At 39.5% G+C, this 21,274-nt stretch overlaps 1 protein-coding gene across 4 annotated transcripts in view; it reads right to left on the minus strand.

Annotated features, from left to right (window-relative positions):
- MECOM (MDS1 and EVI1 complex locus) overlaps positions 1–19,893 on the minus strand; it is a 65,599-nt gene extending 45,706 nt beyond the window's left edge. For 3 of the 4 annotated variants that reach the window (XM_026650170.2, XM_026650168.2, XM_026650169.2), the window contains exons 1-3: positions 16,693–16,772; positions 3,573–3,675; positions 378–594 (exon numbers count right to left, since the gene is read on the minus strand). In XM_026650170.2, the coding sequence (XP_026505955.1) occupies positions 378–594; positions 3,573–3,621 (266 nt within the window). In that variant the 5' untranslated portion in view covers positions 3,622–3,675; positions 16,693–16,772. Of the gene's footprint in view, positions 1–377; positions 595–3,572; positions 3,676–16,692; positions 16,828–19,856 lie in introns of those variants that run through there. The other variant, XM_026650171.2, reaches the window with a different exon arrangement.
- Between the last annotated feature and the right edge of the window lie 1,381 nt (positions 19,894–21,274).

A 21,274-nucleotide genomic window follows, 5' to 3' on the forward strand; every position in this document is an offset into this window, starting at 1 on the left:
GTTCATTCACAAATAAGGGCTTCAAAATCAGGCCTGAGTGTGCAACTTACACATAATAACTGTAAGGTTAAATAAAGAATGTTCTGATCAGTGTGTCCTAAACAAATCTCCATCTTAGAGGGTTTTAAGGCCTGGCTTGACAAAGCCCTGGCTGGGATGATTCAGTTGGTGTTGGTCCTGCTTTGAGCAGGGGATTGGACTAGATGATCTCCTGAGGTCTCTTCCAACTCTAACATTCTATGATTCTGTTTTCATATGTATTCTGTTTTAGAAGATCGGGTCAAATTCTACACAAACTTACACCCTGTGCATTCCTACTGAAACCAATACAGAATTAGACCTATTGTAGGTGTCTGATTTTAAGTGGCTATTCCTACCTTTGTAAATCTGGAAACACTTGATCACACTCTTTACATTCTTGAATGTCATGCATGTTCTGGAGGTCATTTTCATTGTCAAGCTTTTGTTGAAAGTCCTCCTCCACCATAGAAAATGCTGAGTGAGGTGTGCTGCATGGGAATTTCTGATGATCTACTAATTCCATCTTGGACTCAAATAGCTGGTCACAATCCTCACAACGATACTGGCGCTCCTCTGGAAGGCAAATTAGTTGGTTATAAGTTGTAGGAGACATGGTGCAGTGAGACAAGTTCACTACGATGGACTTCAGACATATTTTTAACTACCATTTCATCAGCTGTCCCACTGCTTTGCAATAAAACCTATGGCCATTCAGAGAACAAGGAAGAATCTGAGAAGAAACTAGGGGAAAGGATATTTCATTTCTCCAGGTTTTTTTATATCAGTGCGGAATAACCTATTACCCACCTTGGATATTTCTGATAGAGGATCCTGAGATTAACACAAGACACAAATCATTATCCTCAAATACTGTGGTGATGGGAGCTAGGTGGATGGATAGATAGAAGTGGGCAACCCCTATCTTTTGGAGTGAGGTCTAAACTGATTCAGGCACAAACACTTGTATTAAAATGCCCTGTAGGATATTTTTGAAGGTTTTAAAGACGTTTTGACATTTCCTCTCCTACCCATGTGTGACAAAGTGGGTATTTTCCCTTGTTATGTTATATGTCAGCCTGACTGTTGAGCCTATGTGAGTTTTACTGTTTTGCATGAATACTGCATGTGCCTCAGTTTCCCTGTGTGCTGCACCAATACCTCGGTGGTGGGAATAGGGGTGTGTGACTTTGGCTGAGACCACTGGGGCAGGTGAGACTGCTCCAGCTGTCTGCATGTATGCTATGACAGGTGTCCTTTGTAACCTGAGACCCTGGCTGGCTTCATATGGAGTAGTTCCAGAGCATCACCCAGTGACTCCGTGACACCATGCTCTGAATAAGCATCCATTCCTGTCCAATTTAAGTCACTAGGCTGTGCCATTGATTTCAGTGAGAACAGGGCCAATCCCTATGTATTTCTTATCAAAGGCCACCATAAAAATGAACTAGTATGATGAGTGTGGAGTTATTTCACAAACAAAATCTAATAATACTTGATATTCTTATTAACTGAGTGAGAGTCTGAAATATCAACTAGGAAAGCCAGATCCTCTGATGCACATTTTTTTCCATCTGTTAAATTGTACATTGACTGTCTTTGTGTCAAGTCACATGTCCTAGTTTTATTTCTATCCTATCAGTATTGCAGATGTAAAAGGTATGTGGACTCTGATTCAGAAAGGCACTTAGGCATGTATATAACTTTAAGCATGAATAGTCTATTTGTGTACTCATATGCATAATGTTAGGCATGTGTTTAAGTACTTAGCAGAAAGGGGGGTCAAGCTGGGGAACCTACCCAAAGAAACTACCACCATAAGAACCTGATTATGTAGTCCTTACTCAGGCAAAACTCCCAGTGAGGCCAGTTATATATTAAATTATTTTAAAAATTAGCCAAATTAGTAAAACAAAAGGCCAGATTGAGAATGTGTCTATCTGTGTGTAGTTGCAGAGCATTTTACAATGATGCATTAATTACTCTAACCACATGGAGTAGTCATGGAGAACACTGCACTTTAAAAGGATGATGGCGCCTTTTTGAAACCTTGAAGGTTTTCAGCAACGGCTTGACAAAGTTACTATTTATCGCTTCCATTTTTTAAAAAAAACTGCAGAGGAGATGAAAGGGGCAAAAATCCTGTTCTTTTCATCCAAAGGTGCGGGGGAGGGGTAAATTAAGCCAGTGTGGAAACCTGAGAAAGCCCCTATGTATGATTTCTGAATGTTCAGGCAATGGCTGGTGCCCCACTTCCCCCCCAGTACACTCTAGCACAATCCTCACCCCCTACACACAGCTGGGTATTGGATGGAGACCCTATAGTTGTGAAGTAAATGCAGCCCTTTGCACTGCAGACAACAGGGCATTCCTTTATAAACACATTGGAAGTCTCTTGGAGTCTATATAATTTGCAGGATATGAACAACTACTTACGCAATTTAGGTACAGTTTGTGTGTAAAGGGTAAAAATTTAACAAGTGAGTTATGGACGAATAGTTTTACTCTGAAAGATGAAGGTTTCAAAAAGGCACCATCTAAGTCATTAGATTTGCTCTTTGCATGTATACAGGATCGCATATGCTCACCTGAGAGTGACAAAAACTTTGCAACCATTGTGCACCTGTGTTAGTCCTGCACAGTCAACACAGCTAAGAGATAACGAGCTAGACTCTATTCCTCCTTGTGTATCATCACAGAATTCTTTATTCAATTCCAATTGCAAAGCCTAATTGTACACTTGGTTACACCTGTCCGACCCCACTGCAGACAATGAGGTTGGGCATGGTCAGTGTAATAGGTCAGGGTAGAATCTGAAAGAGAGTGAGGTTGTAGAGATACAACTACAGGAAAAATGCGGACAGTGGAATCTTTATTACTGCTAATACAGGAGGCAGAAAAAAATCCTCGAGAGGTGTCTGCAAGGTTGGCAGGTAAAAAATAGCTCTTTGCTTGTGAACGGAGCAAGTCTGATCTGGCATGGTTGAGAGACAGTAAGCACAGAACCTCATAATGCTATTTTTGCAGTTACTTTTCAGAGCGCAATCTCACTTTAAAGAAACTTGCAGACAGGGTGCCGGAGTGAGTCTCAGGCTACAGTTCACATAAGGGGCATCATGCACTCCTGTAGTTTATGAATGGCAGAAAATCCCCCAAAAGCAATTTCAGACATCAGCTCACTCCCAGGCAATCTTTCATTATTTATTTTAGGGACTTTTCATTTCTAACCTTGAAAACATTGAAAGTTAGAAAGGTTAACAATTAAACCACATCAGCAATGGGGATATTATTGTCACAAACAACAGTAAAACTCATTGCTGAATTAACAGTTTCAGTCATGTTAATAATTGGGCACTATTAGTGTATTTACTGCCAGGATTTGCAGAGAAATAAATAGATAAGTGTATATATATATTTAAAAGCTCCTTCTTAGCTACACTGCTGCAATCCCATTGATTCAGGAAGGTTCCACCAGCAACAAGACATTTGCCCAACTTTATTTTCAATGGACATTTTGTATCAAACTAGATAGACTGGGGTAAAAAGTTGCTAACCGTGAATATCTGGAGCCATTGTTTCATGTGAATAATCTTCACTCTTCATGAATAGTAACAGCTCCTCTCCTGGGTCAATGTCTGCTACAACTCTGTAGAATATCTGAAAAACAGAATCACAGTGAATCTCACAAGAGGTAAATGTGTACAAAGTAATGCTTGTAGGCACAGCCAGGTTTAAATATGGGGCCAGATCCTCTACTTATTTAAGTCAATGGAGCAATGCCAATTTTGTATTAGCAGAGAATCTGGCCCCATACCTTGTGCTCTTTGGTCCTATGAAAAAAAGATCTTGCTTTCAACAAACTATGCCATGAAATGAGCGGATGATGAGTGGAGGGTTGTGAATGTCGCTGTCAATTCACAAATCTTCCAATAATACATATCCTAGTCACAAATCATCAATAACACAAGTTCCCTGCTGCTCTGCCAATGAGCTATGAATGTACCCTAATGAAGTCTTTCCAGATTTACACACAGAAGGTCTGAGTCTCTTCTTGATTACACTGGTGTAAATTAGGAGTAACCCCACTGAAGTCAGTGGAGTTGCACCACTTAAAAGCAAGGGAGAGAGAACAAGCTGGATTAAAATGTGCTCATCGGGAAAAAGGTTCTGCAATGACATGTTATGAGAGGCTTGTACAGAACAGTGCTGCTGATTATCCCTTAGCTTCAAACGTGAATCAAAGGAAAAATTTGCCTACAATGAGAAAATGGCCCAAGGAGCCCATCAGCAGCCAAACAGCATACACAGCTGGTGATAAACCTACTGCCTGTGGAGACTGTCATGAAGCTGGATGTCACAGCTGTAGGAAAACCTTACAGAGTCTGGCACTTGGGTTCCACGGTAGTTATCAGGAAAGAATGAGGAGGAGAACTAGTGCAATGCACTGGGGTAAATAGGGCCGCATACTTTTTGGCTGGTGTGTATCCTGGAGAAAACTCATACATGTGATAGTGAGATTTTCAAGGAATTGAGTAATTAGGGACTTCATGAGAAGGGAACAAAGTCTATCTTTCCCCTGTTATTTCAGAAGGAAACGTGCAGATCAGGGAAAAAAAGCTCCACTAGGCATAGTCTAGAGGCAACTCAATTAACATCAGCAAATGTTAGGAAACTTGTTGAATGCAAACACTTGAAAACGATATTTTGCTAGGCTCATAGATGCTGGATCAGGGTTTTCTCTAAAACTACTGACTCTCAATACTAATTTTATTGAGTCAAGAGAAAGGCAACTGTTAGCTGCAACCATTTAAAAATATTTGTTTGCAAAGAACCATCTTACATCTATTTTTTCCTCGCAGACATATCTTAATTAGTGCACAAAAATACAAGATTAACCCATGTGCCATTATCATTTTTCTCCAGTAGGTGGCCCTAAAACCCAATTGTTTATTTTTTTTATAAGGGGCCTCAACCACAAATATGTGCTAAATATCTAAAAATAACTTAATGAGGAGCTTCCTCTGATTTTTTTAAGACATTCTGTGGCTTGTTTTGAGAACAGCAGTTCAGCCACCTGAAGTCTGCAAGCAGTGCAGTTATACTGAAATAAGCACCAGCATTTTCACAAGACAGCCTGAGATTATTCCACACAAGAAGTTCTGAGGAAAATGCATCCGTCACAATGTACACATGCTGCAGCCTACTGTTTGCTGTGTGCTTTCCCAATAAAAGCCATGAGTAGGAGTTTGTACACAACTTCCCCTCCCATTCTGTCAAGATTACAACTCCCTTTTCCTTTACGCTAAGAGCTGTCCTGGTCAAACCGTCATTTGGATTTTCTTGGTGGTTTTTTATCTTTTAGATAAACGCTTATAAGTCACATGTTTCATTCTGGAATTCTATTTCCCTTTAGAAAACAATGGACTTCTCTCAACAATTTGAATCACCTCCTTTGCTGGCAACTCTCAAAGGTTTAACTTATTAGCTTCCTTTCCAACAGCACGTTGACATTTGAATTGTGACATATTGGAACTGCAGTGAAATCTTGCAATAGCGAATGCAGCCTTCACACATATGCCAAAGGATTTTAAGGAAGTACTATGATATCACAGTCTCGTTGGGCTTGATTCTGTTTTGATGTATACTTGTGTAAATCACAAGTACCTCTATGAAGTCCACGCAGCTATATTGGTGTAAAACCAGATCAGAATCAGGACCTTTGTCTTGCTCTGCTAATACTATCAGTTTTAATCTTATTATTGCCTAATTTAAACAAGCACATGAAATCAAAGTGGAACATTCAAAATGACAAAGATTTTAAAAGTACCCTTTGTAGGATATACATAAATTAATATTGCAACAGTCCTTAAGGAGCCTAGTTAACATCTGTGAAGTGTAATGTGCATATATATTAAAAGAGAGAGAATATGTGACTACAGTAGCAATACTGGATTTATTTGATGGAGTTTAAAAAGGTGACATAGCAACTCATGAATGGCACAGTGACGCGGAGACCTAGTGATTTTTAACTTTGCTGAGTTCATTCTCAATTTTAAGCAAATGTTTATTGTTCATTGTTCTTGAGAATGTGAGGGTCCAACAGAGAGCAGTGCCAGAGGAAAGAGAGGTTCTGAGCTTGCCTCCCCTCACACCTATGCTAATGCACCTCAAGCTTGAGCCACAAGACCTGTTGTTATAGTCTTCTCTTGAGAAGATACTGCCAATTGTGACAAATGATGCAGGGGATTTGTGATGTGGACTTTGGTGCACCAGGGACTTGGTTTGGGCAACCAAACTCATTTGATCAAAGACTGAAACCCATGTAAGTGAAGCCAGCTTTTAACTCCTGCAAATAAATCTGATGTCAACATGCATCCACTGAATATTTGCTTTAAGCAACATTTGTTTTTCCATTTATTAAGACAGATGTATTTAAATCTGAGTCTTTTTTCCAGAAGTATAATGGTCTCCATGCACTTGAAAGGTAATATTAATTTATATATAGACTGATGAGCCTAAGACAAGCCTAAGCTGCTGACTGATTAAGGGGTGAAATAATGGATGCATGACATTCAGTCTTGGAAATACCTGAAGGCTCTCCTGCAGTCCTTCTTCATGCAACTTCCTTTGCCTCCAAAGATAGTTCCATGCATGGGAAGAGTGCAGGATTGGGCTTGGAGTGGGATAAATGTTTGACATGGTGGAATCATAAATTGTGTGGCTAATGCACTGTATAATGGTTTGAAGACTGGCCACATTATGGCAGCATTTTGGAGGTCATCAAGAACCTGTTATTTCAACATTTGCTAAGCTTTTATCAAATGAAATTTGTCAAGAGTTCTGCAGGTTTGTTTAGAATATGCGCGCGCACACACACACACACACACTTTCAGAATGTGTGACATCACACATGCACTGAGCCACATTGCCCCTAGTCCTAGACAAGGTGTGCCAGGTGGTTGAAAGAGTGAGGAATCTTCCGTTCCCACTGTACTCCCCATGCAAGGGTTAGAGTCAGTAGAAGTTCCTGAGCTCAGAAGAGCCCTAGGACTTCTCCTTTCTGGACCTGATGCAACTCCCACAGAAGACAGTCCATGCAACCTACTTTAAAGGAGCAGAGAGGAGGAAGGATCATGACCTTGCCCACTGCACTGACTTGCACAGCTGGACCCCAAGGGAGGCAGTCTCCTGGCACCGGGAAGAGCTTGGGGAGAGAGAGCACCACAATCCCTGTCAGAGCTCTCGCTGAGGTTTCACAGCTCTGCCCCAAATTGATACTCTTGTTGCTTTTTGATTCTGTGTTATCATATGTAAAATTAGCCACACTTTTGAGCTCAGTAGTGCATCAATACCAAGGAATGAACAAAAGCTGTAGTGCAGTGTTGCCTAATATTTCCTCCACTTGGTTCATGCCATGCTGTAGAAGATATTTCAACAGACCTTTCCCCTCTTTGTTGCAAACCCAGGACACATGGCCCTCATATGCATTTGAAATGGAGTCTTGTTTGCACTGAAGTGTGTTATGATGCATCAGCTTTCCTTGCAACAACCCTTGGTATGATGCATTTCCTGTACTGCAGACATGGTACACATGTTGAACTAATTAATGTGTGTGTTCCGTAGCTAATTGTCTAGCCTGACTGAGCTGGCATTTTGAAAATAAACTGGAATACCAGCAGAGATTAGTCTCCTCCAAGAAATGATCTGTCCAGCCTCTCTGCTCCCAGAACTCCCACTGACTTCAGTTTGAGTTGTGTGAAGAGAAGAGATGTAGGAAAACACTAGCAAAATTATATTTTGTAGATTAAATTATGTTTTGATCTTGTGCTTGAAAAAAAAAAAAAAGCTCCCCAAATGGATCCAAATTACATTTTTGAAGCTCTGGAAATGAAAAACGGCTCAGCTATTTATTTAATGTATTTATTTTTATTTCTGCACATGCAAAACAAAATTCCACCTGGTCTAACAATTTATATGCCAAATTGCATCCTAATGGGATTTAAAATAGCATATATTGAACTCTGAAAATATTATAGTGCTGGTAAATGTAATCTGGTTTTAATAGACATTCCTAATATTTCATGTAAATGTGTTTTATAAGATTTATTTTTTTCATTTTCTCCACCCAAAACCAATTGTAATTGTCCTGCCTGAGAAACAGTGGGAAATTCTTCAATGCTCTGTACAAACGGAATATGTTGGCTTGGGTTCTTTTAAACCAGCATAAGATCGGCTACGACAGAGGGTCTGAAGAGTCAGGAAGCCCTCTGCAAGGAAAGCTGACAGGTCATAAATTACTTTCAGACCATATCTGTTTCATACTGACTCTTTAAACCAATAGCCGACTATATTCATAATGTTATTACTTGCAGTTGGAAATAGTAGTGCAGAGTATATGGATTTTTGTACTATTAAGCTTAAAGATCTTTTGGGTGAAATCACCAAAGTCAATGGGAGTTTTGACTTCAATGGGGCCAGGATTTATCCCTTGTGTTCATCAAAGCCACTTTGCTATCTAACTACAGCACCAGTCCTGCAATTTACAATGCACGGGCAAAGCAATATGCCTTGTAAATTGCAGGATCATATGTCATAGAAATAGGCCCAAACTTCCAAGTCCAGAGCCAGATTTCAAATGCCCCAAGATTAGTGGTCTTGGTTATGGGGTTTTGGTTCAGCCCATTATATACAGAGGGGCAAAATTCTGAACCAGATCTGGGTATGGATTTCAAACACCCCTCAACGTTTGGGATGTTTGAAGCAGAGGGTTTGGTTGATTCATTTTTTGTCTGAATTGATTTAAGGTAGTATGTTTATGCTACTGATGCGGGGTGGGAGGGAGGGGCAGGGAGAGAGGGGAACCAAACTGCAATGATGAAAAGGGAAATTAAAAAAAACCAACAACAATGAACATACACAATTTACTTTCAAAGGGATGTATAAGGCCTCATTGTTATGAATCCCAGTTTACTTTTCCTGGTCAGGCACTCGAAATTTTATTTATGCTTAATAGACTGCATTTGGCATGTGTAAAGATGACAGAAGTGTGAATTATGAATGACCTTCAACCTATTCAGGAAGTTGTAATAATTGAAATAATAGAGAAAATGCACTCCCTGTGAAATCTGTAGAGAGACGACTATTTCAGGCACTGCCGCCTGCTCACTTTGAAGTTCACTGTTGATCTCTGCTTACTCCAGTGAAATCTATACCACTTTGTTTGAATTCTTTATTTACTATCACATCATTCAATTTGCCATTCAGCCACCTAGGAAAGGTTTAATAGAACGATACCAGTTCAGGGGGGGAAAGGGACACTTAGTTTACATATCTGAACAAAGTCAACAGTTGATATGAACACATCTGTTGCCCTCACTGCGGAAGAGATGTTATATTCTCTTGTATCTGACTAAACCTTTTATTCTTGTACATGCAACAGCTTTGGAAAACACTGTATGTGTCCCAATACTAGTTGGGAAATTCAGATTTTGGCACAGATAACAGATGCTATTCAGATTTGGAAGCAGGTAGTCTGCGCTATTTAAACTACATTATTATTGTTTTTAACTTACTTATAGCTCTAGGAGGAAGGAGTTCACTATTTACATGTCCTGTACCCCACTGGCAAATGGATTGAATTGACTTCAGCTGTAGTAGAAGCTGACTATGAAAAAGACGGCGAAAAGGAACAGAATATGAAAAATGTTAAGCACATTGGTAGTCATAATAAAAGTCTTATAAGGTCCATTAGCCCTCGCCACAGAACCATGTGTTATTGTTTTGGAATGGAAATCCTACACTACATTACGTGCATTATGCTCCCAGTTGATAGAACAATGGGAAAACTTGCACTGCAAGTGTGAGTACCTACAAGACGAAAATTCAAATGCAATAAATTTCAGGTAAAAGGCTGTGGTTTTATTTTTGGCAGTCATGGCCTCATGCATTTGATCAGCACAGTGGGAGGACAGCCCTGCCTATGATACAGATGAAAGGATAGCTTTCACCTTCTCAAAGCTATATAGCACTTTAAAATAGCCATCTTTCACTTTAAATTATGTTTTAAAATGGCTCCCTTGCTATGTATGTCTATGTGCATTTTTATCACTCAGGACAAAATGTTCAGCGGGCGTTAGTATCACTTCATAAACTGATCACAAGGTGTGAAGAATGATCCGAGCTGAGATTGTTGGACACACACTAATTAGCAAAAGAGTTAGACACTGATCCTGCGGTCATTCTCCATGCATGATGTCCATACACCCACTGAATTCAATTGGAGTTGTGTGTGTGAAACAATGACAGGATCAAACCCTCTTAGTTCAATCTTTTTTTGCTAGTGTCACAAGGCTAGAATCCTGAAAGCAAAGGGGTATATACATGGCAAGAAGTTGTGCATCAGTATAGGACTACACCCTTAAATCAGGTTAGGCAAGCAAGTGCATACATTCTTGAGCCCTGCCAATTGGCATTGATCTTAGAATAGTAAAGTGTTATTTCTGAATAAAAGTAGAACTTACCCGACAAGCAAAACAAATTAAATGGCCAAAACTAATAATAACTTTTACATCAAAAAGACTTCAACAAAATATGGATTTAAGCCCATCAGAAAATGTGAAGTGCAAACTAATACATACTTCTGCAACAGACTATAATTAAACGTTCAAATAGTCCAAATTACTAACATGCAATTTTAGATCTTAGGATGAACAACTTGCACAGTTGGACACCTGAATTTTGAAATATGAGCCACATCCATCTTGCCATACTCAGGCAAATGAGCAGTTGAAGTAAATCAGTGTTTTGCCTGGGTACAGCATATAGGAGTCTTTCTGTTGACCTCAACGCACTTTGAATCAGGCACTTAGAGAAGTTCAGCAAAAATCCATAGAAAACAACTCAAAGGTTGACTCTGCCTGTCCCTTACATGGGTGCAAAGCGAGGAAGTGGGGAGATGCACATCTCACACACACACCCTTTGGCAGCTTATATAATGGTCAGACCCTTCACTCACGGAGACTGTTCCCTGCCTTCTCTCCTGGAGGTCTGTGGTATCCCAAGAGAGGTGGAGAGGAGCGGACCTATCCCCCCACTATCACCACCTCCACACCAGCTCATAAAGGAGGACCAGCACAGCAGCAGGAGTATATAGCACTACCATGGAGGGTTGTAATAGCATCCTCTTAATATAGTCGGGGTGCTCAGACAGGACTTCTGCCTCCCAGAGGCAGAGCGGCTCCTGGTGCTTCCCCCAGGTGGTACAGCCTCCCAATGTCCCTTCCAGTGGTGGTGCTAAATGGCAGAGCCTATCCCTGCACTTTGTAATCAGCTCACTGTAACAAGCATGTGTCTAACCATCATTGTCCAAATCACACCCAGCTGCACTTTATTTTTTCATTGTGAATTCCAGTGCTCACAAAAGTTCCATAGTCCTAGTGACTGACCACCACAGCCTCCCATAGAATAGACACAGCATGCACAGTGGCAATGCAATTTCCCCCATAGTGAGCCAGTCAATGTGCCTCAACCCTGACATGGAAGGACCACCCCTGGGGATGGGAGACTTTTTCAATCCCTCTGTGCCCATTCGAAATCCTTGGCCTCTCTGCAAAGACTGGTGACAATGCTGTCAATTAGATCAGATGGGGGTTTGGTTATTGTACCTGTAAGTTGGCCCAAACAAAACCAAGTTCCTGACACAATTTCAGAGAAGGAGTGTGTGTGTCCACCAATATCACCAAGCCATTTCCAGAAGCACTAATGCTTCATAAGGTAAATCACAAAGTAGAACAATACATATCTCAAGTGACAACATGGCAGAATTTTCTGCTAGTGCCCTGCTGCCATTTATAATCCACAAAAGAATTGGAAGAATCCACTTGGTGAATTACAGCCTGGCTTTCTCTCTGTGGGCAGTGATAATCCTCCATATTATTTCTTGGAAGTATACGAAGATTAAATAATCTATCATCAACATATGCTCAGAAAGAACTTGTCTTCTTGAATTTACTAAATATTAGTTGTCAAGGTTATCTCAATAGTATGACTTGTCGCAAATGGCAAGATTAATAATGACTTTACATTTCTGAAAATTTCCTTCCAATTTTAGATCACTTCAGGAAAGGGCAGTGTGATGAGTGAAAAGATTACAGTGTATTATGTCGCAGATAATATAGATATATGTAAAATGTAAGGCTGGAGTTTCACCCCCAGCATTAACCCTAATTGCAATAAGTGAAGAAGCAAATTTGGTGTAGGCTGGAAAGTAAAACAACCTGACAATAAGATTTTTCCCATCATAACAAAGAGTGACTGTCCCATTCATTTCAATGGGACTATGGAAAGACTGCCACTGACTATAATGGGAGTTGGACCAGGCCTTATATGCTGAGTAAGGAACTACTGAGCATGAGGAAGCATGGCAGAATCAAGCCCTAAATAAATGTAGTGTAAATAAGCCTGCCTGTCTGCCAACAGGCAAAAGCTTAACTTCACTGTATCATCAAGCAGGAGCCACAAAATCCATTCTTTAAATACACAACCCTTGCAGGTGCATATATGAGTAGGATTGTTTGAGGAGTGCAGAGATGCTTATGGCCACCGTTGTGTTATTCTCCCACTTAGAGCTGTATGGAGTGGAGTAGTGACAGGGGCAGTAAAATCTGAAACACACAGCTGTGTCTGCAGATTTAAAAAGTTTGTAAAACTCTAAGATGTGATCAGATCTGGTAAAACGTACAGCAATTCACTTAGGACATTGGCCTTGTATACTTTGATAGTTGTTAGGACTGAGATACTGCTAGCTTTTCTATCCAGTAGATATAACTGAGCATAATAAAATTTGATTTCAACAAGAAAAATCCTCAGCAAACTAATCTTGAGCTATCTGGAATTTTCGATAGCTAAAACAAAATGAATCTCCAATAATTGTGTCCTTGAGAAAATCCTAAGCACAGCCCTCCAGCATTCTATATATGGCTATGCCACTGTTGGAGGCCTGTAAGCAATAAGTAAGTTAAAAAACAATAATCAGGAGCTTTAAGTATAAATACCACTGACTGGACTTTTAAAAAATATTGTATTTTTTATAATTAGAAGCTGTCTGATATCAGTTTGCTAGTGCATTTGGAATATACTATAGTCCCCTTAAAAAGACATTACTATAGTTACTACTCTTTTTTCAATGGGATTTCCTTCAAAATCTGTACTGAAAAATTAGTGTTGCTGGGATGCTAGTACTGTCAGAAAGTCTAACAATTCTACTCTTTCTACAGTCATTTTTTTTAAAAATATCATGCTAATAAATCGACAGAGATCGAGCAATAATAAACTTGAGTCTTATAAGATAGCAAAAGCTGGTATTAAATCTGAATTGATTTTAAGTTGAAATAAACATTCCAGTGAAATAATGGTGGCCAGCCTCCTTGCAGTCCTGTAAATACTGTAGGCTCTTTGGGGAAAAGAAAAAAATGAAAGTGCACTATTTGTGGAATTTATTATTCATGTACTTCTTGAATTACCTTCTTTTAGGACTGATTAGACAGGACAGGAGATAATAGGAGGACAGCACAGAGAAATCCTATATCAGCTCTATTTGAAACAAAAAAAAAAATACCCATACATAAAGCCTTTAAATCCTACTCCATCCCCAATCAAATGAAATATGAGCTGCATCCAGCATACATGTTTTGACTGCATCCCACTATTATCAAGCTGTTCATCTCAGCAAAGCTCATTTATACAGTTATACGAAGGAGCCCAGACATTTTGTAAAGTTGATCCAACGTGATGAAACCTGACCTCAAACGTGAACATGGGGGTGGGGGAGATATGTCTTTCATAAAGCCTAACATAGACAACAAAAAAATGTTTTTCTTTCTCTTTTTGTTGACTGAAGAAGTTCCGCTGAGCACCTTGACTATGTTATAGGTAGTTCAGAGAGTTATTTGAAAACTCTGTTTCCAGCAGTCTAGTGCTCATACCTGTCTTTCAACCAGGCTTGCATTTAGCACTATAAACTGGTGTTCAGACTAAGGGTCAGAGTGCTGGTAAATATCCTTTACCATTTCAGATAGCGTTCAATGTTTGCCTGTGAATTTTACAGGTGAGTTGAAGTAATTAGAGGTTAACAGTTACTGCTGATCAAGTGTCTCTGTCCTTGCCTTAGTAGTGAATAGTCTCTCATGCAATGAGAGTGCTCATTATGGGATGAGTATTTCTTATTCACTAGCTGGCAGGTCTTATTTCTTATGGAAAACAGAGTGAAACACCAGACCAGGAGAACCTCTTGAGTCAGCTCTTTCATCCATGAGCTCAGTGCAGCTTTCTCATATCAAAGCAGGACGGGGACCTCCTGACTTAACTGTCTAGCATCTATTACTGATCTATCGACAACTTACTGATGTGTACTCTCAACCTTAACTCTGACTTAAACCAAGTTGGGGGGGAGGGGGCGTCTATATAGACAGACTGACACAAACACCCCCCGATATAGTGTACACACAAATGCATATACATGATAAACTTAAACTTGACTTTTATTTGGCCCTCTCTATATGCAGATATTTGGCCACGTAATGTCAATTTCACAGTTTGGTCTCCTATTATATTTTATGTTATCTTTCACAGGTTTGTGCAGAGTAAAGCAGAAGGAGGAGCTAACAATTGGAAGAACTATTCAGTTTAAGATTCAAGAGCACATATAAAGAATTATTTTTTTAGGCTATGCTCATAAAATGCCTGAGGACAGATACAATTTTGGGGGATAAATTTTCAGTGTGTATAGTAACAGCAATCCATTTTCTCTTGTTGACAGCAGATCTCACACAACATACTACTTGAAAGGCAACCAGTTTTTAATTTACAAATCTTGGCAACAATATTCTGTAAAAAATAGGGAATTATGAATAGCACAAAACTGTGCAAAAATAAATAAGTCTCCAGTGAATGAAAGAAATCATTGGCAGCAATACAGTTACCACCACCAAATCTCAGAAATGTAAGCATTAAAAAAAGAGGAACTTCTAAGCTCTATAACTTCAATTTCAAAAACATCAAAACATGTATGTGTGTGTGTGTAGGAAAAGATTCTGATATTTCAGTACAATGCATATTTTATTTGCAGAACAAAAATATCAACATGGAGACAGTAAGCCACTTTTATCAATTCACATTATTCCTTTACTAAACTTATCCATTTATTCCAACTTTTATTAAATGTAAAATATTGATATTTGAGCTCAGCTGCATAGTTTCCGTTTTGCAACATGATTAAATGAATGCTCTGCATTCACAGAATTGACTGTTTTCTGTATAAAACATATTGTAAATTTGAGAATGTATTTTTCATCTACCAATTTTATTGCTTGTTTTGTTGAACCAGCGGCTATGTAAAAAATAAAGTTATCTCATGGTAGGTTGATTTGTTTTATGCTGCATGCATTTAATGCTGAATATTAAAAGTTTAAAATGAAAATGATACTTGATCACAGTTTCTTATAAAAGTTATTTCAGTCAATTTTAATCAATCATTCTGTCAGATACAAATACATAATCCTGTAATGATGTTGCAAATGGGAGACCGTCCGACATTCGTTTTATATATTGGCATTTGATTGGAAAGAATGATTTCTAACTGAAGCTTTGTGTCTTGTTTGATTTTTTTCTCAATAATGTCAGGGCAATTAAATCAACTAAAGATAATCTTTAAAATCCACCTGTTTCAATTAATTATTTGGTGACAATGGAATACAGTGATTAAAAGAATCAAATACTGTGTTACAGATATGAACATTTAAATATAAAATGAGAATTCACTGTCTGGTACCCCTTCAAATTTTAGTTTCTTTTCTTTAATGAATCATGATGTTCTTAACCTAACTTCATTCAATTAAAACATTTCATCATGGCATTTATTTGGTATTCACATACTAAAAGAAACCTTTATGTTAAAAAAAAAAAACACAACAACAAGTACTCAGAGTCTTTCAAAGCAAACTGTTTTACTATGATTTCTCTCCACCTACCCCAACCTTATTTTAAAGGTTGGGGTAGGTGGAGGGAAACTAACATTTCAATCCAATAAAAAGTCAATGTCCTAACACTGCAGTAAACTAAAAGGGAAAAAATTACCTAAAAATATAAATCAGTTCAGAATAAAACTATTATTAGCTCTCTCTCATTGTATGAGAAGGCATAATTCTATGCATGCATATGTATATTCATATCCATAGTTATATAAAATATATTTGCAGAGGTTTTTTGGGGTGGGGGAGGGACGTTGTTTTTGTTTTGTATCTTCACCTCCATTTTCCATTAATTTCACACGGAATGTTTTGATTAACTGAAAGCACTAGTTTAGCCACTCAATTAAACTGGATGATAAATTAGAAAATATTATTGATGACAAATGGAAAATACTGGTTTCATTTGTTACATATCAGGTGTAAAATAAAAACAATGTATTTTACAAAGAGGACATTATAGTGAAAAATTAGGAAATTCTTATCTGCAGTAGCTGGTAAAAATGACTCTATTCCGAATTTCACAATCGTGTTTTACCTGGTACCATAATCAACAAACAAGTCATAAAATGTACTGTGGCTTGCTATTATTTTTTTCCACTGATACCATAAAGCTCTTTACAAACAAGTCCGGAAAGCGCCCACAACATACCTGATCACTTATTTGACATGCAACAAGGTTATGCTGATTGTAGCATCCAGCAAATTTGATATACTTGAGCCAGTTCCCTACATCTGGTTGACTGGCATCTATGCAGAACTTCACATTGCAAAACTCATCCAAGATCTAGAAGGAAGAATATGAAAGGGTAAATCTTTCTATTGGTGTCAGGCCACACTAATTAAAAGATAAATCATGGGTCTTCAAATAAACAAATGGATAATCACTTAAGCATGTTTTATTCAAAAATATGTTTCTCCAGTGAGACTTTTAAAATAATTGTTAGAACATATGCATATTAAGAAAGGGATAATAAATTTGTTGTAAACATGTCCTGAAAAATGCTTACCCATAATCAATGTGATGGCTAATCATTGCTAATGGAAAATATATTCATTTAGCAAACATCTGATTTTCTCATTTTATATCAGTGAATATTTATCGTTTAAAATTCTATTTTGACATAATTTTTGTCTGTGATTATACACAAAAATGATTAAGAATAGTGTCTGTGGTGGTCCTCTTGGGGGTTGTGTGTGTTTTGTTTTTTCTTTGTTTCCAATTGAATTTATTTTTAGGTCCCATTTAGCATTTTCATGTTTGTTATAAATTCCATCCACTAAATGATGTTTAGATTCAGAGTTATTAATCTTGTTTTAATATTATGCTTCCCAAACCCCTCCCCCCTTTAGCACTTAAATCATACCCCTTAATCGAAGCAATTTACAGGACTTGGTTAATAACAGAACCCTCTATGCCAGACTAAAGAAAATAAATGAAAAACAATGTAAACACTCATGCAAAACATGGCACAATATTCCACACATACCAATACATAGTTCCAATTATGCAGAAAATAAACAAATCTAATGAGATTGATTGTGGACAAGTTAAAAAGGATGTTCTATTCTAATATTATGACAAATTGCTAATCATTATATATGACTGCATATCACCATTTATCTGCAGTTTTCATGACTGGCCTATACGAAGCTTTCAGCAATAGCCCAACGTATACATAAAGCTAATATTACATTTGGAAAGTTCTCCTGTTTGGCATATTCTGTACTGAAAGTATATTAACCTATTTGTATTAGAAATGTGTGTGTGAGAGAGAGATTGTTTCTGCACTTAAAGAATTTGTATTCAAGTCAAGACCCAGAGCACTTTTGGCCTTCAAGTTGAATGGAAAGGAATTCTGGTATTGTATATCATTTAGTTAATGAAAACCTAAGGAAGTTTTCTATCAAACACTAACAATATAGTCTAGCTCTACCCCACAACAGCTCAGATTCATTAATTAAATGAACCCAGCTGGAAAGCTGCTTTATCTGTGCCCTTATGAAGGTGAAAACTGAAGTTGAGGGTACATTTTCCTAGCCCTAGAGCAGTTTAACATAGAGTTCAGGTAATCCTCCAGAAGCAGATTCAGATCATTAACTCACCACAAACTTCAAGGGGACAAACTAGAGGACACAAGGCAAGACACACTATGAACAAGCCTTTTGACTAGGAGGCAATTAAACAGCAACCAGTGTGCTAGCAAAAAGCATGCTCTAAAAGGACACTTTCTGGTAACGACTGTGCTGCAGAAAAAGTTGCCTTCTTTCCTCCAAGCCAATTTCTCAGGCTAAAATAGTCACAGGAGTTTTTGTAAGTTCTTCGGTCTTGTCAGGACGCTTCATTTTAAACATTATTTCATTGTAACAAACTTGGCCCTAAATCACTAGGTTTAAATATTCAAGTGAATTGCCCCAGACTTAAACACCACACAGCTGACCCCGCCACTGGCTTCGATTTTGTCACACAGGAAGAAATCATCTCATTTCAGTTGCACGATATTGACGAAGTTCATTTCGAATTCCGCTTCCTTGTAGTTTGTTTAAAAATAAATCTGCCACTGAGGTTTAGGATGGTGTTTCAATAGGGGCTCTGATCCTGCCTTGCTTGTGCATCCCACGCTTCCCCTGAGTCCAAATAGAAGCTTGGGGTACGTGGGGAAAGCAGGATCAGGCCCTGTTCATGGTCAAAGAGGAAACGATTGACTAGACCCCCCCCCAAACTAACAGAACAATATTCCCTCCCCTCTTCTATACGCTCTCATAAAGCGATCTAAACAATTATATTTTAATTTCAAAACCAAGAAATAATCCGAACCAACTACATTTACAAGTCCAGAAAAAAGGCAAGTATTTTAGCTGCATTCTAATGTCTACGTTTAATTTGTTTTAGTGTTAACATTATTTCAGCTGTTCCCGTCAACGGAGCATTAATACAGCAGATCGTGCGTATGGTCAGTTCCGATGTTATGCCCTTCTCGAAGAGCTGAGAGCATTTCCACTGGAAACTTAAATTTCTTCGTCTCGTTGCAACCATGCTTTAACTTTTCTTCCATTCCCAAACGACTGTGACTGCTTAACTCGTTTTTAGAGGAACGTCTCCAGGAGGTAACGAAGGTTTTATTCAGTTGGGGGGGTTTCTCTGACAGGACCAGAGACTTTTAAATAAAAACAAAATTGCAGGAGTGACTTCCCACCCCCTGCCACCCCCTTTGCTGCTTACACAGAAGTTCTGCCTTTTCAGAAAGCGACCATTGCCCCGAGGAGCCTTTATTTGATTTTCTTTCTTTCTTTCTACACGCCTTTTCCAACCCGCTTGGTTTTCCTTGTATTTGATGTTAGGGTTATTGCAAGTGTATCTGGGAGGAGAGCGTGGGTAACCATTCGGCAGAGCTACGCAGCTTAGGGCTCTCGACTAGACCCTTGTGAAGGAGGAACTTTGCCGAAGGCAGATCCAGAAGCTGCTCGGCTGCTTTGTCAGGAATCTAGCTAGGCTCGCCAAACCCTTCTCTTTCTGGATCCCTGGGACAGAGGGAGACAGCCAGCCAGACACCCCCACCCCTTCCACACACACACACACACACACACAATCACCCCCTCGCCCCAGAGAGACACCAGCAAGCTGCAGGGAGAGAGCGAGCCGTAGCCGCCCTGAGAGCAACAAGGAAATCACAAGTCTGAGCAGGGCAGGGAAGGCACCCGGGGGCCAGGGAGCAAGTTCCTGACCCAAGACAGAGCGGACACGAAGAGAAAGTGTCAGGGGGTCCGGCGAGTTTGTTATGTCTAGGATCAACTCTCCTCACCCGCTCCTCTTACCTTCTCTCTCCCACGGCACTGATTCCTAAAGCCTGAGCGCTTCCGTGCACAGGGAGGGGGAGGGGGGAAGGTCCTTCAAGCGGCTGGAAGTAAAACAAAACAAAAAACACTCGCCGTCGGTCTGCAGAGCGGGTGGGTAGCTGGTGTCCTGGTGCCGGCTCGGGTCGCTGCTTGGAAGCTCCACTCTCTTCCACCATTTGTTGGGAAGTTTCTCTCTCCTCGCCTGGAGTTCTCAGGGGTTGGTTTGTTGTTGCTGGATTATTATTTTTTTTTTTTGGGGGGGGGGATGTGTAGGGGGGGAGTTTGCTTTAATGATGATTATTGATCATTGTTATTGTTGTTCTTATTTTTGGCAAATTCCTCCCGGCTCCCCATCACCTTCCCCGATCTGCCCCTCCTGCTCTGATCGGCTGCTCGGGGTGTGTGTGTAAAGAAAGTTATCAAGAAAAAAAAATCCCATTTAAAAAAAAAACTTCTTTCACTTCTCTGCTGGTGATCACAGGGAAAAAGTGCAAGTGTGTGCTGGCTAGGGAGGGGGTGGGAGGCTGTCCCCCCCTCCCCACACACACACACTCTCTCTCTCCTCTTCAGAGCCTGTCCTGTGAGAGCTTCTTCCTCAGCCGGAGCGTCTCCCTCATCCCTCCCCTCCCTTTCTAGTTTTTTGCAACCCCACACACTCAACTGCCAGGGGTTTCCATTTCATGAACTGTCTCTTTAAAGAAGATCTGACCGGCCATCCATAAAGAGGCGAGAGAGAGCGAGAGGGAACTATCTCCCCCTTGCAACAAAGTCGTCGGAAGCCAGACAGAGGCTCCTCTTTCAGTAAATTTTTAAAGTGACAGCAGCCTCCTCCGGCGAGAGAGGTCACAAAAAGGTCGCCAAGACAGAAGTCCTATAGGGGCAGACTGATTACGGATGCACCATCCCCTTTAAACATGTCGATTCCATCCATGTAATCAGCAGCCAATAGGGAGAACTTGGGTGGGAGGATTTTTCTTTCGCAGGAAAACCTCGCCTTGTTTCAATGTGTTCCGAAAGTGCAAGTGTCTCTGTGTGAATGTGTTTATTTAAGAAGCGTTTAACAAAATCAGCAGCCTTATTCTTCCTGTCTTTTCTTTTCTTTTCTTTAACGTAGCAGCAGCAACCACCACGAACTGGAATGCAGTTTAGAACGTTAATTGCCACTTTAAAAAAAAAAAGCTAATTGGCTACATATATTGCATCTGCGATAGGCACATTGTCCATCTATGGGGCACTTAGATATTGTGATCGCTCTAAATTCTACTCTTCCTGGCAGGAATTTTTGTATTTTTCCCCTTTCCTCTCCGGTTCACTGCACACACAGAGACAGACAGACAGACAGACACAAGCGGCGCGTAATTAATCAATAAATGATCTGTTTACAAAAGTTGTTCAAA

This window comes from Terrapene carolina, unplaced genomic scaffold (assembly GCF_002925995.2).
Source record: "Terrapene carolina triunguis isolate 2854851 unplaced genomic scaffold, T_m_triunguis-2.0 Scaffold88, whole genome shotgun sequence".
NCBI lineage: Eukaryota > Metazoa > Chordata > Testudines > Emydidae > Terrapene > Terrapene triunguis.